At 52.7% G+C, this 16,676-nt stretch overlaps 5 protein-coding genes across 5 annotated transcripts; 3 read left to right on the forward strand and 2 right to left on the reverse strand.

Annotated features, from left to right (window-relative positions):
• Window positions 1-1,320: 1,320 nt before the first annotated feature.
• Window positions 1,321-6,144, forward strand: SEPMUDRAFT_74407 (ras GEF). The gene is made up of 2 exons (XM_016910064.1): window positions 1,321-1,828; window positions 1,980-6,144. The coding sequence occupies exon 2, from the start codon at window positions 2,143-2,145 to the stop codon at window positions 5,839-5,841; it is 3,699 nt and encodes a 1,232-aa protein (XP_016756732.1). The 5' UTR covers window positions 1,321-1,828; window positions 1,980-2,142; the 3' UTR covers window positions 5,842-6,144.
• Window positions 6,145-6,162: 18 nt separating this feature from the next.
• Window positions 6,163-9,677, forward strand: SEPMUDRAFT_111935 (uncharacterized protein; the record flags this gene model as incomplete). The annotated part of the gene is made up of 4 exons (XM_016900948.1): window positions 6,163-6,471; window positions 6,631-6,637; window positions 6,879-9,413; window positions 9,661-9,677. 4 exons carry the CDS (start codon window positions 6,163-6,165, stop codon window positions 9,675-9,677), a joined length of 2,868 nt encoding a protein of 955 aa, XP_016756733.1.
• A 233-nt stretch (window positions 9,678-9,910) lies between these two features.
• SEPMUDRAFT_152233 (ubiquinone biosynthesis protein) lies at window positions 9,911-11,961 on the reverse strand. Its single transcript, XM_016907317.1, has one exon. The coding sequence runs from the start codon at window positions 11,940-11,942 to the stop codon at window positions 10,086-10,088; it is 1,857 nt and encodes a 618-aa protein (XP_016756734.1). The 5' UTR covers window positions 11,943-11,961; the 3' UTR covers window positions 9,911-10,085.
• A 988-nt stretch (window positions 11,962-12,949) lies between these two features.
• On the forward strand, window positions 12,950-14,206 carry SEPMUDRAFT_152234 (uncharacterized protein). Its single transcript, XM_016907318.1, has 2 exons — window positions 12,950-13,737; window positions 13,813-14,206. Exons 1-2 carry the CDS (start codon window positions 13,395-13,397, stop codon window positions 13,983-13,985), a joined length of 516 nt encoding a protein of 171 aa, XP_016756735.1. The 5' UTR covers window positions 12,950-13,394; the 3' UTR covers window positions 13,986-14,206.
• Window positions 14,207-15,362: 1,156 nt separating this feature from the next.
• SEPMUDRAFT_152235 (ubiquitin-conjugating enzyme) lies at window positions 15,363-16,482 on the reverse strand. The gene is made up of 3 exons (XM_016907319.1): window positions 16,288-16,482; window positions 16,072-16,229; window positions 15,363-15,974 (listed from the first exon to the last, which is right to left on the reverse strand). The coding sequence occupies exons 1-3, from the start codon at window positions 16,320-16,322 to the stop codon at window positions 15,697-15,699; spliced, it is 471 nt and encodes a 156-aa protein (XP_016756736.1). The 5' UTR covers window positions 16,323-16,482; the 3' UTR covers window positions 15,363-15,696.
• Window positions 16,483-16,676: the final 194 nt, after the last annotated feature.

Below are 16,676 nucleotides of genomic sequence, written 5' to 3' on the forward strand. Positions count from 1 at the left end.
GCGATCTTTGCACAGATACGTTGAAGTTCTACCCAACTCTTGATTGCTGTGACGCTTCTTGCCTGCTGGGCTCTGGTACATCGCAGCTGCTGATGACTCCTGGCCGTTGTCTCTTCGCAGCGTGCCATGCGTGCACCTCTGCACATCTACCTGACGCTCTGGTGCTCTCAAAAATGGCATGAAGGTGTAGAGACGCTCGACACGCATACCAAGCCGACGAGCGCCCTCGTGCAGTGGGAATTTGGTTTGCGTTGCTGCAGGGGAGGAAGAAGATGCGGTCGGGCGAACCTTGACTGCCGGCAGGACCTGATCCCAGATTCCCAGTAGAATTATTGTCCGTGGTTGCGGGCCCTTGCGACGAGAGTTCTAGCTTGCCCTGTGCTGCTCGACTTGGATCCCCTGGTGGGCAAAGCGTTTTCGATCTCCCGTAAATTCTCTGTCACCACGCCGAACTCACAGGCTCATTCACAGAGACAGAGTCACAGCGTTTTCCACTCGATTTTGCTCTGCTTTGGCACTGAAGCGACTGGGCCCACCCCACTCCACCCCACTGTCAGTGGCAGCTCTGGCGACCGAGTCGGTCAGCGTCGCCTCTTGGTCACGTCACGTCACGCTGCGCTGTGCTGTGATGGGTCGACCCATTCGCTGGATAAAGGTACATGTACTTGTGGTGTATGTACCATTTGTGGCGAATGCGATGTGCGGTGATGATGTAGACCGCGACCCATCTCACCTCCCCGCCCCGTCGTGGCTCAATAGACGTTGGCCCTCGCCAGTGGCTCAGTGTGCGTGTGCCCCTACAGTGGTTGAGAAGGACAGTCCAAGACACGGGCGACAGGAGCGCTTGCGGTGCGAATCCATCCATTCATCCAATTATCCATCCATCATCCATACCCACGCGTTGCCAGTGATCAATCAGCCAACGATCCAGCACACCCAGTGACCACTGGCCAGACAGGTGTGCAGCGCGGTGCTGTCGCCTGTATTGTTGATTCCACGCCGCCGGTGCTACGCGCTGTGCCTCGCCACGCTAGAGCACGGCGTTGAGTTCGTCTCGTCGCCTATCCATCGTAGCGTAGCAGCCCCCGTGAGAGGGCACCGTAAGGCTCACACATCATAGGCTGCAGGACAGTTCGACGATCAGTGCTGCCGGGAAACAGAACCTAAAGTCGACTTCGACGCCATCAAAGCCATGGTGCCGGCCTGGCGCGATGCTGCATGAGCCTGCGCAGTGTCCCTTTCTGTCACATCTGCTTTTGTCGATTCTCCTGCTATCCCTCCCAGCAGCTGCTCGACTGAACACATACCAGGCCCAGTCCCTTCTTCCGACGCCTGTCCCTGAGTGAGCAGAGAGAGCGGGCGAGAAGCGAGCGAAGCGCAAGGAGGGGCGACTGAATAGGCCTTGCTTGCCGGCCGCGACACTCTCTTCCTACCTACTGTACCTACCACCTGACCCTCTCACCGGCCGGGAGAAAGACACCGCACACCTTGCTTGCTTGGCTGCTGCCATACGCATGCCTGGCCGACCAGTGCAACCTTCAAGAAACGAAACAGCGCCGTTTGACATTCATTGCCCACGAACACCTCATCTTCGACCACGCGACGACGTGGACCGCCTCGCCACATAGCTAATTGCAGGCTGCACGGGCACGAGCGGTTTGCCTCGAGCGCACGAAACACGAGAGGCATCCTGAAACCAGCCTTTGCCCACGCGACAGCCGATTACGACTTCGCGAATCATCTTATCGGTGCCGTCTAGGGCTGTCTGGAAGAACCATATTCAACGAGGTGATCCTGGTCGTAGGTCACTCTCTCCAACTTGCACGAGGTCAGTACAACGTAGTGGCTTGCTCTCGGCCAGTCTGGCAATAAGCGGCCGGTGCCCTGCTGCCAATCTAGCGCTTCCCAGCTCGCCATGCATTCCTCGCCACCACCCACAACAACAACATGCGAACCGAACTCACTGACGTTGTGGCCAGTGCCTACCTCATCAAGGACTGTGCATCTGCTCTGAGGTGACACACGTTTACTGCCCTTTCGACTATTACCCGCCCCTGCCCCGTCCTTTATGGAGTTGCAATTCGCGCTATAGTGAGTGTGCGAGATACTGGTTGTTGCGCATCTCTTGTGTAGCCGGGCAGCATGGGCACAGAAGACACGGGCGAAGCAATGGCCACGCGACTTCGACCTCAATATGAGGACCGGACGACATCTGACGGCATGCCGGGAACCAAGCAAGAAGCTCGACCTGCAACTCGTTCTCCTCGCGCGGCTAGGTCGCAAATAAAACGACCATCGCGACCTCGCCATATTTCCACGACGACGACAGCGGGCTTCGTGTCTCATACCACACCACCTCCAACACCCGGCAGTCCGCCCGCCGACTATGAACCGTTTCCCGTCAGCCAATCCCTCTTTCAAAACTACCTGCGTGCTCTGTACGTATTCGATCCTGCCACGAGTGCAATGCCGGACGAAGATGCGTCGTTGTCGACCGTTCGCATCAAGCCCGGCGATCTGATCCTTATCCATGTGGTACATGCGAACGGCTGGGCTGATGGAACTGTGCTCAATACCGGGGATCGCGGCTGGCTGCCCACAAACTATTGCGAAGCATACGATCACCCATATCTGAGGAACCTGCTGCATGCTATGACACAATTTTGGGATCTGCTGGGCGCAAGCGAAAACGCGAGCTTGTCAACGTTTGTGCATCAAGATTATATCCGCGGGTTGATCGCGGGGGTACGATACCTGCTGGAACGGGCAGACTGCTTGCACAGAGAGGCGCCTACAGTGAAACAACATGCTGGCATTCGTAGGATGCGCAAAGGACTTCTTGCAGACCTGTCATCCCTGGTCGGCATTGCCAAGCGATTACAGGAGACTATCAGCGAATCGTTTGCGGCGGAAGTAGTTCATGTGTTACTGGACGACCTAATTTCCAAGGCCTTCAAGGTTGTCACACGTGCTGTCAGCTTCTACGACGTCTGGTCACAGGAAACAAGTTGCTCTATGCACCTCAGACGACAAAGTTTGCAGCGACCCACGACCGGCTTCCAAGGAGGGCCACCTACGATCGACACGCAAAGTGTGGGCGGCAAGAACACTGTGTCTGCCGTTGACTCTGCCGTACATTTGCCCCAGCAAGATGGCAAGCAGGATGTCAAAGTCGGAGCTCGTCACCATCGTTCCGAAGGTCGTGATAAAATATCGCTGAGAAGATCTGCGGTCTTCACCCCTCCGGACGGCATGGTTGCGCATCGATTGTCGTTGGTGACAAAGGATCGTGTTCGATCAAGAGAAGGGTCTCTTGCTTCTGAGCAGCTGGCTAAGGTACACGACGTTTGCATCAGCTATATCGCCGCTTTTATTGGACTTCATCTTCACTCTCGGCCATCAGCGGAACTCGTCACCACAACAGAGCGCCTGGTGAAGGCATGTCGAGACATGCTTGCGATTGTTGAGGAAGTCTCTGCTCATGATCCACCAAGATCAACGCCTGTACAGCAAGTCAAAGAGGAGTTCGAAGCCAAACTGGAAGACTTAGCGAACTCCACCAGGGATGTGTTCAGGTTCTCAGACTCTCCCGACGAGGATGTTGTGATGCTACACGACCAGCACCAGCACCTGATCAATGTTGGCACGAGCTTGATTCGCAATGCTGGAGATTGTGTCGTGAAGACCCGTCTACTTATTGAGCAGATTGGCGACTTCGAGCTGAAGTCGTCTGGGCACTCAACCGCCAGCACGACGAGTGCCGATGTTCCGGCACGAATTGACAACATGACCCTCAATGAGGCGCAGCGATCTCATAGACGCTCGAAGATGCGGTCTTCCTTGGATGCAAAGATGCTGCCACCGCCACCGCCTGTGCCTCGCGATGACTACACGATGGTTACCTCTGACGTTCCACTCCCATCCTCCATTGAAACTCTCGACTCTACTGCATTCCCGATGCCACCCACGGGAGAATCGCAAAAGTCGTTGCCACCGATACCTTCGACGCACCGGCAACGCTCTTCGCAGGCGTCGAGTATGTATTCTAGTGTGCCTGGGTTAGAGACGTCAAAGGGCCAACCGTCTGTGCAATCAGAAGCGCAAACTCTGGCTCGCAAAGACAGCGTGGGAATGTCAATCGCAGGTTCGACCGAGACGTTCTGTAGCAGTATGCGTGATTCTGGCGCTACCGCAGTATCGCAAGCATCTACGCGAGCGACAACGCCGGAGAACGCCAAGGATTCAGTCGCGCCCGACGGTGCGATGTTGAGGAGCTTCGCCAGCATCTCCAGCATGCCGTCATTGGTGACAGAGGACAGCATGGATGTCGAGTCGCAACTCCTGCAAAAGTCATACATACTCGAGTTGACACGGAACAAAGAGGGTCAGATTACTGGCGGCAGTCTGCAGGCTCTAGTGGAGCAGCTCACAGCGCACGATTTGACCCCCGACCCGCAGTTTGTAGCGGCTTTCTTCCTTACGTTCAGGAAATTCGCCGAGCCACGTGAACTTGCCCAGGCATTGATTCACCGCTTCGAGTACGTCGGTGATAGTCGGACCACCGGCACACCTGCACGTCTGCGGATTTACAACTTCTTCAAAGGCTGGCTCGAGACGTATTGGCATGCTGAAGCGGATAAGGACGCCCTCGGCGAGATTCGGTTCTTCGCACTGCATAAACTCAAGCCAGTCTTGCCGCAAGCTGGAGACCGCTTGACTGAGCTTACTCGCAGAGTGAGTGAAGGCTATGCACAAGGGACCCTGAACGGACCTTTGGTGTCAGCTGTCGGCAAGTCCAGCATGTCATTCGGGATTGATAACGAAAAAGACATTCCCACCCCCAACATTACGAACAAGCAGCTCAACGCCCTGCGACTTGCGACTGGAGGTGGCGCTCAATGCAGCATACTTGACATCGATGCTATTGAAATGGCTAGACAGATCACGATCATGATGATGACTACTTACTGCGAGATTCGACCTGAAGAGCTACTCAGCATGGACTGGGGCAACAGCAATACTACGACGGCGAAGCACATACGCAAGATGTGTTTACTCAACACTGATCTTGCGAACTTTGTGGCTGATTCCATCTTGGGCCCTGACGATGCCAAGAAGCGTGCCAACGTGATCAAGCACTGGGCCAAGATCGGCCTTGCGCTACTGGAACTGAACAACTACGACTCGATCATGTCTATCGTGTGTTCGATCAACTCGTGTGTCGTGCAAAGACTCAAACGTACTTGGGAACTGGTGAGCAAGAAGACGAGAGCAAGACTTGAAGAGCTCAATCAGGTCATAGACATATCCAAGAACTACACGAAGCTCCGGCGTAGGCTGGACGCCCCGACGTCGTCATGTCTTCCTTTCCTGGGCATCTACCTGACAGACCTGACGTTTGTAGTCGCGGGCAATTCGAAGCGACGCGAGATACCTGGCAGTGCCAACGAGAGGGGCGAAGCGGTCTCGGTCATCAACTTCGATCTGTACATGCGCATGGCCAAGCTCGTCAGCCATATGCAACGATTCCAAGCACCGTATCGGCTACAAGCGGTACCGGAACTGCAAAGCTGGCTGGAACTGCAACTCAGGCGCATGCGTGATGGGACAGATGCCATGACGAACAAATTCCATCGCCGGAGCACCATGGTCGAGCCCAAAGATGTCGACAGAAGGCATGTTCCGGCGCCGGAGATACATGAGGATCGAAGCAAGCTCGTTGTCAGCGCATACAGTGACCTTGGTCGATGGTATAACCTCAAGAGTGCTACTTTCTCCATCAGGACACTACCTGGGGTGCACGAGTCGGCCGATCAGCGGAAACGAGCGGGTGGGAATTGACAGGATCGACGAACACAATATACGTAATGTTTGTTTGAAATATCGTTCTCCAGCAGGACATGGTGGGATAGGAAAAAAAGAGGTTCATGTTTTATGAAGATACCCATTTTGCGTCATTTCTGGATTGGTTTGATACCATGATTGCGATGGATACAGGGTATCTATGAGAACATCTCATTGCCGTCGTCCTGGAGACGAAATCGCGCGCGAGGCGCCAGAATCTATGTTAGGACTGCTTGTATAGACACAATGCGTCCAATCACGAATCTTTCCCTAGTTACTATGTAATATCTGATGTGATGGTACCTACCTTATTGTATAATGGGAGGAATGTACCTCCTAGCACGACCTGTACAACATATTGAAGCCACATCTCAAGAGACGTCTCCTTGCGACACATCAAAGCATCGTCGATTCATCGTCGTCTACATGGTTACCTGCACCAATGATTTGGGGATGATTTTTCAGTTACAGAAGCCGGGTTGGTGGGATGATCGCCCTAACCGGGGCTCAGGTTCACATGCCCTCGTAAGTATGCTCGTACATCCTAGCTGGGCATACCTCCACCTCCTAGGAGGTAGATCGGTTCGTGTGGCGAGTGTGGGTGTTGTTTGTGGCGTAGCGTATAGCGTATGTAGATCTGAGGGGAAGGATGGATCCGACGACCAGGAACCACAGTTACACATCCACTACAAACCTCTACTGGACTGGTTACTGGGCTGCGCTGGACTGGAATGGATTATGGGAGACTGGTTGTTTTGAAACGGTCTCTTTGTAATAATACTGTAGATGGGAGGTAGGAGGTCCACGGGTAGGAGGTAAGGTAAGGTACTGTATACTGCAGAGTGTTGCAATCATGACGATTTCGGATTACTTGGTATATAGTGGGTAATGTACAGGTAAATGTGGGCGAGATGTGTGTGTGTATTTGTGTATGTGTGTGAGGCGAATGTTGTGTCCGGGCAAGGTGGTGGCCAAACCAGGTTTTATTTTGAGACGTTGCAGTGCCTATCATAGCTGAGTCTTGCTTTCCGCAGTTCTAGATCTGTTCTGGAACGGGCACTCGTCGTGCTCTTTGACCGCTTCTCGTGCTACATATGAGGCCCAGCAGCCACCATTCTGGTCGTGGTCGAGGTCGTGGTTGCGGTCGTGGTTGCGTGTCTCGAGACTGCTCATCGCACCAGGGATGCCCATGCTCCCCCTCGTTGAGCAAGACCGCGGGATGACGCGTTGGCGGCGGCGACGGCTGTCTTCTGATCGCCAAGACACAAGGTTCGAGTCGCCGACGACAGCTGGCCCAGCACACAGAAATGGAGCGAGTCTCGACAGCGAACAACTCATCTCTACGACAGAGGACGAGCCGAGTGACCCTGTGGACCGACACCATGCCGCTGGGACATCCCTCTCGAACGACCAGCGCATGAGCATCAACCCTACACACGACTTCGAAGGCCTCTTGAGAACTGTTGCCGTCACTTCCATCGATACTAGTAGTCTCGCGACTCCCGCCGCCACTCCGCCTTCGAGAGCGAGTGCAGAGACACTACGCTCAGCCGAGAACACGGAAGAGAGGCAGGCGACGGTTGCCTTTGCGCGTTATATCATGGCAAACGCTGCGAATATGGATGGGGCTCTTCCCGAGGACGATGGCATGCGATCGCTGCGCCAGAAGCTGCAAGAGATTAAGGAGCTCGCGGTATCGACGGAAGAGAAGGCCAAGCGGATGCATCTGCTCATGATGCAGGACTATGTCAAACATAAAAAACTGGGGCAGCTCACGCCGCCAGAGAGTCCTGCAGCGCATGGTCAGGACAGCGAAGGCCTGGACTCGCCTCTGCTGGGAGCTGCTATCATGCCTATCGACCCTAGTAATCCTTATAACCTGCGACCTGGTGATCTGGATCCTGTCTTTAGTCCGCTACCGAAAGCAGTACGATGTCCCGAGGGAGAGGATGACGAGACCATGGCAGACGACGACGACGAGCCTGACTTGGGTTGCATGCACTATAAGCGGAATGTAAAGGTGCAATGCTTCGACTGCCAGAGGTGGTATCCATGTCGACATTGCCATGATCAGTCAAGAGATCTGCCATTTCTACATGCTCTCAATCGACAGAAGACGCAGAACATGCTGTGTATGTTGTGTCAGACGCCGCAACCCGCTGCTCAGGAATGCGTCAATTGTGGCAACTATGCCGCGTGGTACTATTGCTCAAAGTGCAAGCTTTGGGATAACGACACCAATAAACGCATCTATCACTGTGACGATTGTGGCATCTGTCGAGTTGGAGAGGGACTGGGCAAAGACTTTGTGCATTGCAAGCGCTGCAATGTATGTATATCAATATCTACATCTGCTGCGCATCCTTGCATCGAGAGAGCTACAGAGGGGAATTGTCCGCTTTGTCTGATGCGAATGTTTGAGGCGAAAGTCCCAGTGGTCAGCTTGCCATGTGGACATTATATGCATGGCGAGTGCTACAAGGATCTCATGGCTGTGACATACAAGTGCCCGGTTTGCAGCAAGAGTGCTGTGAATATGGAACTTCAGTGGCGAAAGCTGGATGAGGAAATAGCGATACAGCCGATGCCGGAGGAGGACATCCAAGGCCTTTTACCTCACATTGAAGGCGCGGCTGAGCCATCAGAGGAGACTGACGAGGCGAACGAAAGACAACATGCCTCACCTCCCCGTCGACCACGGAAAGTATGGATTGGCTGTAATGACTGTGGAGCAAGAACCTGGACTCCCTTTCACTGGCTTGGCCTGAAATGCCAACGATGCGATAGCTACAACACTAACCAGATGACGCCAACTGCACACCACGAGACTGAGGCTGAAAGACTTCTCCGACAACAGACGCAATCAGTCCGCCGCCACGACTTTACCGGAAATGACGTTCTCCGTGACGCTGGCATTGGCATAGTCGACGAAACAGCAACCTCAGAAGTCCAAGCATCTAGCGCTCTCGAACCCCCTGATTCCCCATCTCAACAGCCGTCTCATTTATCAAGCTCGCCTCGACTGGCCGCTGGTGCACAATCTCCTGGACGATACTTTGTCACAGACGAAGAAGTCCGTCGTCCGAGCTTCAGTGGACGCTTCTCAACGCCTTCCATGCCGAACCTACCTACGTTGTCCGCAAACTTGCCCGATATACCCCGGATGCCACGGATGCCAGCCTTACCTAACATGCCAACATCCTTACAACATATGCGGCAGAATCTGCCCAATATGCCTAATGTGGAACTACCGCGATTCCGACCCTATGAGATGATGGACGCCGTCAGTCGAAGTCTTTCACCTATGAGATTTTACCTACGAGGGCTGGACATGGTAGGGGATGAGACCAATGATGACCTGCCCCCGCATCTGGATTCGAGAATGCCACATCGGTCGGGAAGTGTGCACAGTGACTCTGCCGTTCCGAGCAGAGGATCAAAGTTGCGGTCGCAATCGGACGTGGGCTCTGTGGATCTCTTCGAGATCGGAGAACATGCTGTGGTAGAGGACGATAGCGACAACGCTGCACATGGAAGAGAAGGCCACGAAGATAGCAGCGGAGAGGAAAGTGTGGAAGAAGAGGAGGAGGATGAGGAGAGCAGTGACGAGGAGATGATTGACGATAACGATGATGATGACGACGACGATGACGGGACGAGTAGTCTGGATCGAAAGAAGGATCAGCTAGATTTTGAGCTCTTCGGACATCGATAAGAACCTACCCTGGAATGAGAAGGACGGTTTATTATGCACATCGTACCCAACTACATGTATCCCGTATTTCTCCTCCCCACTTAACTTGCGCTTGCCCTCAGGGAGGTCCCCACAGTAAGGTACAGGTACCTAAGTCATGCCCGTATTCCCAAGACCTGATCTGATGCAGGAGGTAGGTAGTTTCATGTACCTGACCGTAAGGTACGGTAGGTAGGTATTCAATAAACAATAAGGGCGGGTGAAACTGGAACGTAGAGGTGAACTTGTTGTGGCAAACAAACAGAAAAAAGAAAAAAGAAAAAAAAAAAAAAAAAAAAAAAAAAAAACGCTTCAGAGCCATACACTGTGTATGAAGGAGTACCTTGTGCATGTACAGTTGATCCATCCATCCATCCACCCATCCACCCATCCATCCATGCATGTAGGTACGTATGCATACCTGATAGCTCTAGCCTTTGTATCTACAAAATTCCCTTTTCTTTTTCCTCTCGGGGGAAATTACCTACCTACCTACCCATACCTTATCTTAGCTTCTTTGCATGCCGACAGGACTGACAGGATTCTGCAATCCGAGCGTGCCTCGCACAAAGAGGTAATACTCGTACAATCGCAATTTGAGCGCCACTTTGGTATACTCGAACAGAGCTCCGCTCAGTCGTACCAAATTGGAGGGCCACAGGACACTGCCTTGGACACTCTCGCATTGTTCTTCCCAGACACAACGCGCTGCGTATCGTGCGAGGATCATGAAGGATCGCATGGGACCTTGTGTCGTGTGGAGATTTTCGTCGAGACTCCGTGTCAAATCGTTTGTTTTGAGGATGAGAAGGATGACGCGTGGGACTTTCCCAAGTAGTCCGACGATCTTTTCGACCAAGTCTTGACCCATTTGTTCGGTCAGACTGCGCTTTTCTTCGTCGTTGCGCTGCTCCACTGCCACGCCTCGTTCGACTACGCCATAATCGCGACCTGTCACGGCGGAGGCGAAAATCGGAAAGTCGTCGTCGCCAATGCCCGCGATTTCATACGCGTATTTGCGCATGTTGGGAATGTCGGTGTCCAATACTGCTAGCCACATATGCGCATATGCTTTCCTTAAGTGGTCCGGTATGTCTCTGTACAATCCATGGTCGTATAGAATGATATCAAAGTTGTACGGCTTCCTCTTGTTGGGGTTGAGACGAATGGCCATGTTACCCCCGTGAGGATCACAATGCAGAGGCGCGTCTTTGCCAAAGATCATCTCATTGAATATCTTCGCTAACGCAGCCGCTACCTCATCACGACTGATGCCATTGGCGTCCAGATACGCGAGATCGTCCGGTCGATGTCCTGTGATATACTCCATGACCAGCACTCTACGCTCTGCCCACCGTACTTCGGGCACTATCAATGGCGTGTTTTTGATCTTGGAGAAGTACTCTTTCGTCCTCATGGCATTCTTTCCTTCTTGCCGAAAGTCCAGCTCTTGAGGCAGTGAGACCTCCATCTCATCACTGAGCCAGGTCAGATCGTACTCGGGAAACCAGTAGCGCAGCGTTCGAAATGTATTTGTCGTCAGCCACATGTCCAGAGACGCCCACTCGTCCAATGAGGGATGTTGCACCTTGACTGCCACCTTCTCTCCTGTATCCTTTAATCTCGCAATGTGGACCTGTGCCAGTGAGGCTGCTCCCACCGGCTCCGCGGCGAACTCGGAGAAATAGTCCTCGAGCTTTCGACCAGTGTCCTGGTACACCATATCTTCAATGCTGCCATAACTTGACACTGGGCACTTGTCTTGCAGCGGGATGAACGTATCACACCATTCGTGAGGCAGGAGGTAATTCAACGAAGTCAAGTGCTGCCCGAGCTTGATGAATATTGAGCCATTCTTCTCCATAGCCTTCAATGTCCGTAGCGCACATCTTTTGTGACAAGCAGATATATCCTTCTGAAACTCTGGATCGTCCCAGTCCTCACGCTTCAAGATGTTGCGGTAATCCCGTATGCAGAGGACCAAGCATATGGCCACTCTGCCGCATCTCTCCGCCCCAATGTAGACATGTCGCGCTTGTTCGCTGAATGCTAATGCCGCCGATCCTGTAAGGAAAATGACTGTGGCTGCGATGGCCACTCTGCGCCTCTCTTTGGGGTCGTATATGCGGTCCTGTATCCTCTCGCGCCATGCTCGCCCGCTGGCCTGGGCAGCTACACGCCGACTCGTGGAGAAGCTCGCGATACCTGGCTGTGCGACCTGCTCTCGTATGCTTGTGACGATGCTGGCTCGAGGTCGGGATCGGGAGGCAGAGAGGAGACATTCTCGACATGTCCAGGCAGCGGGCGGCCGAATCAAACTGGTGACCGCTGATCGCAGCGGTAGCGACGAGGACACGGCTCTCATTGCTCCATGTAGCAGTCAGCAATCTGCCCTATGGCAGCTACTGTACGTGTGTCTCTCTGTCTCCTCCCTGCTCGGCCATCGACGCCCTAGCACGTGACTGGAGAAATGTGATCATCATACAGAACGGAACGGGACGAGCCAGGCACACGCCCGTGACCGGCACGGTGACCCGTCCCACCTTCACTCGACTAACGACGCTGTACTCCCTCGGACGTTCCCCCTTCGAACATTCCCCTGACTACTGATCCTCCTCCTCTCTCCCCTCCAATCCTGAATGCACCTCTCCGCCTCTTCTGCTTTCATCTAATGGGGACATGAATCGTTGAAGACGACCCGGTCATCCACGCGAAGCCGCACTGCTGCGATACGATCTCTCCCATCATCCCATGCTGATCAGCCAGCCACGGGGCGTTTACCAAAAAAATGCTCCGAGACGGTGATCTCCTGCCACACGAATGGCAGGTACGAGATAACCGTCACCACCATCATCACCATCACCACCGAAGGCTAGGGTATTGTACCAGAATGATCTTGCTTCTCCTCGGTCAAGAATCCGAGGGCATGACGAAACAACCAGTGGCGTGGCTTGGCTGTGTTGTTCTTCCAGGCTTCCAGCGGTGTGGGCTGCTTCTCGACAGCGAATCCCTGAAATCCAAACGCTCCCCATATTCCAGGTTATCCCGTGCACAATTGCTGGGCAGTAGGACGAGTGTCAGACCATCTGTCGCTGAAAGATGCTGTCTGCGTATCATCCAGATTGTACCTGCAGCGCCAATGCTGACGAAACGACAAGTACTGGCTACAGTAGTATCCTCAATCCTGATCACGTTGCCGGTATACCTCGGCCGCGCAGCAACTAGGATCAAACAGCTCAGGTCAGGCACCACCTACTTGAACCCGATCTTGACTCGTAAGTGGTGCTTGACATATGGCGTTGCTTTCGCGGGACCTTTCTAGCTGCTTAGCGTCCTTAGAAGATAAGGTTGCGTTTCTTTTGGCGGCCTTTTCTAGGTGCTTTTGGTATCTTCAACAATCCCGCTTCCCATTCGCTCGACACCGTCTCCTAATCTAAACAGAAACGATGCGCATGGAGGGGTCCACATATGGTGTATCATTGCTTTTGGGCCCTTGCTGTCGATCGGCCTTGGCACTACGTGAAGCCATGATGGCATGGCTAGGCTAGCACTTGGCTGTGAGGTTAAATGTTACAGACATGCACGGTGACTTCTCAAGTGCATTCGACACTTGGCTTCATTTCCATCAGAATACCATATATAGTACCCCACCGGGCTCCACCCTGTGACCGAAGCTCAAGCCCTCCAATACCGAAGCAACCGAACCGCGGAACATATAATAGACACAAGCAAGCACAGGCGCCCTCCTCATCTCAAAGTGCACCGTACGGTCTAGGAGTCGAATAAGCCATCATCACCCACAGCCAAATCAGCGGAAATGTCTGTCCACGAAAGCAGCCTCACAACCCGCGATGTCCTCGACGACCAAGTCTTCTCCAACACACTCAAAAACTCCCGACCCCAGAATAATACACGATCCGACAGCTATCAAACAGAACTCAACACTCGTCGTAACTCCCTCCAAGCCAAAGATGTCCTCCCAGAATCCCTCATCAACTCCCCACCACCCACAATGACCAAGTCAGAATCCTGCCAGCGCTGTTCCGGAGAAGGCGAAGTCGCCAAACCTTGTGGATATTGCAAAGCCACGGGTACAACCAACAGAGCACAACCGTGTACCGATTGTCAAGCGGAGAAGTATGGGTGTGGGAATATGAACTGTAAGTTGTCTTGAGGGGACCTGACCAAACTCTCGATCGATAGTGTCCCCTTCAACTGACTCTGAATCTTCCCAGGTGATACATGCCACGGTGTCGGACGTGTGATTGCCCGTGGCGCCTGCGAGAGCTGTGGTGGCAGTGGGAGTGGATTAAAACTCACCTGCGGTGATTGTGGAGGGAGTGGGAGTGGATCACCCGAGACTCGCAGGAGTAGTACCGGTTGTCGCTGTGGTTCGATCGACGAATAAATGAATGGATGCAAGCAGTAGCGTTGGCGATGATGATGATACGACTATGACTTGGGCGACGAATTGATGATTAGCGACATGGGTTTTTTTGCTTCTCGTAGCGATGTTTTAACAATGACTTGGGTGGAATAGAGTAGATGAGAGTAGAGTCAGAACAGCTGGATATTCTTTTCTGAAGACAGAGCAGTATGAAGGAGACCGTTGAGTCAGTAGCGTTCTAGAGACACACTATAACAACCGCTGGACTACACAATCACAGCCTGTGCTTCTTGTTTATCCCATTCTACTTCTCCTCTCCCTTCTTTCGGTTTTCCTCTTCCTTCCCTCCTAGCATCATCAATCTACCAATCTTCCAAATATCTTTCATCAGGTACCCCAAGCCTAACCTCCAAGACTCTCAGACAAACAAGCTATACTATACCTTGTAACTGACCCGACCTTCCAGAACAAACCCTCGTCACAGTAAGGTAGAGCGTCACTACCTAGTACCTGACTTCCATTCCCTAGAAATCGAAATTTTCTTGGCAAGTAAGCCCCAAGCCAAGCCAAGACAATACATACCTTAGGAGGTCGGTCTGACCAAAGATACAGGCGTCTTCGCGCATCAGAGTTAGAAACCATGCCGAGTATCCCTAGAAACAAAAATTCTGACCTGAAGATTGCATGCAGCACATTATTACCTAGACCCTTGAGAGCTTTCTCGTCACACTCCGATGCACGAAAAGTCGCTGTGTGTAGTAGATACATAAGTCGTAGGTACAGTGAGAGTGACAACAGTAGGTACCTGCGATAAAGCCAAGCGTCAAAGCATCTTTTACCTTTTGTGTAGGTATTACGCCGAGCTGCAGTATATGTGTGGGGGTTAGGTTAATAATGTATGTACCTTAACTCTTTGTTTTTGTTTTATCAGATGAGGTGATTATGCATAGATGATGCTAATGCCAAGGACACTGCTTTGCTGTAAACACTGTACAGGCAGTCAGGCACATAGGTACATGTACCTTATGTACCTTCTTCTTCCTAGGAGGTACTTTTTCCTATGTAGTAGACTTTGATTTTTTTTGTTTTAATTTATTGACCGCTTCTTTTCGCCTGAAACGAACGGTCGGTTTCTTCTTGACCAATAAATTTCATGAAGTGAGTGGTCTCACTCTCAGCCTTCTACCGGCAGATAATGGCGCGTCCCAGTCCTATTGGTGGAGAATCCGTGGGTGGGGGTTGAGGTCAGGAAGGTGTTTTGTAGGCAGATACTTTATCATCATCATCGCTATCATCGTCGTGTCTGCTGTGCTCTAGGTATGTAGGTGGCTGTTGCTGACGCAGAATTCAGTGGCTTGGCCAACGTCAACCGGCGGCGGACACGGGAGATTAGATATGGGAAAGTGTTGATGAATTCTGATTCTTGGGCAGTTGAGCCAGTTCTATGTCAATCGTGGTACCATAATTTTCGTCTCGCCGTTCCTCCCCGAAAACGCCAACGCTAATCCCAAGTGCTCATGCTCAGAGCCTATACCGCCGGAAAGCAGGAGAGTGTAGCCACTGCCTGGGATCTCGGAGCATTTTGCTCGTGACGGCTCTGTCAGAGATACCAATTTCCGCCTCGTCCAAGATGACACAGGCATCTATTACCTGACGAGTGTAGTCAGAGCCGCCGCAAGTCGAAGCTTCACGTAACCCACAGTTCGCGCAGCCCAGTCTCGAAGGAGAGATCTTACGGTGCCTGGTTGTCCTTTACGATCTGGCGAATCCGCTTCTCGTACTGGGCTCGGTCCTTCTTGAAGAGATGGAAGGCATCGGCCTGCGCAGGACTGTCGGGGTTGACCTCATCCAGTAGCATCTGAATACCCAGCAAAATCTCCCTGATGGTGATCGCTGGCTTCCAGCCCTCTTCCTCATTCAAAATCGACAGGCATACCGTGCCTGATGGGTAGACGTTGGGGTGGAACAGCGCAGGCGTGAATATACACTTCGGAGGCTTTGTAGGGTATTCTGTTCCGCTGTCAGTACGCATTTCCAAACTTTCCCGAGGAAGCCCGCTCTAGAAAGTTTAGAGGCATAGTTGAGTGCATCTTGATGGTGTACACACCGTCTGGAAACTTCATTTTCAATTTGAACAACCCTCCCTCCCAAATAGTCTTATCCTTGCCAGGTATAGCACATTCCCACTCCTGCAAGTCGAGGGCAAGTCCGTTCTTGACAGGGCGAGCGACGAAGCCGAATGGGTGATCTTTGCGCCATTGCTTGCTATGATGATGCGTCAGCAGGGGAATTCTCGTCTCGACGCAGAGGCTGCTAGTCCTACCGCTCTTCTTGCAAGCGGGCAGTGGTGAGCGACATGGTCGCAGACTGCTGCTGTTCGTGGGCGTGATTTTGTTGGGGTTTGTGTACTCGCTCGGTGTCGTGCGGGCGAGAGTGTTTCTGCAATAGAGCTGGGCGACTGGGGCGGCGGCGAGCCTGTTATAATGTAGTGAGAGCCTTGCGCATTCACAGGCCTGTCAACTGAGACTTCACTTCTGAGTGTCACGACAAACGCGACTTCACTTTCACTCACGAAAGCACTGACCAATGCGGAAAGAACCCTTGGGCTGTGGGGCTTTCCAAACCTTACCGAGGCATGCAGGCATGTGTCATTCCGACGATTCCACGATTCTGGGATGGATCAATGTTCCAACCAACAGCTTTGTTCATAAC

Source organism: Sphaerulina musiva, assembly GCF_000320565.1.
Source record: "Sphaerulina musiva SO2202 unplaced genomic scaffold SEPMUscaffold_12, whole genome shotgun sequence".
NCBI lineage: Eukaryota > Fungi > Ascomycota > Dothideomycetes > Mycosphaerellales > Mycosphaerellaceae > Sphaerulina > Sphaerulina musiva.

Coding starts and splice junctions, on each gene's coding strand:
- SEPMUDRAFT_74407 (XM_016910064.1), top strand. CDS start 2,143: ATGGGCACAGAAGACACGGGCGAAGCAATGGCCACGCGACTTCGACCT.
- SEPMUDRAFT_152233 (XM_016907317.1), bottom strand. CDS start 11,942: ATGAGAGCCGTGTCCTCGTCGCTACCGCTGCGATCAGCGGTCACCAGT.
- SEPMUDRAFT_152234 (XM_016907318.1), top strand. CDS start 13,395: ATGTCTGTCCACGAAAGCAGCCTCACAACCCGCGATGTCCTCGACGAC. Junction 13,738..13,812: donor TGGGTGTGGGAATATGAACT/GTAAGTTGTCTT, acceptor GAATCTTCCCAG/GTGATACATGCCACGGTGTC.
- SEPMUDRAFT_152235 (XM_016907319.1), bottom strand. CDS start 16,322: ATGTCGCTCACCACTGCCCGCTTGCAAGAAGAGCG. Junction 16,230..16,287: donor GCCCGCTTGCAAGAAGAGCG/GTAGGACTAGCA, acceptor GCATCATCATAG/CAAGCAATGGCGCAAAGATC. Junction 15,975..16,071: donor GAAAATGAAGTTTCCAGACG/GTGTGTACACCA, acceptor ACAGCGGAACAG/AATACCCTACAAAGCCTCCG.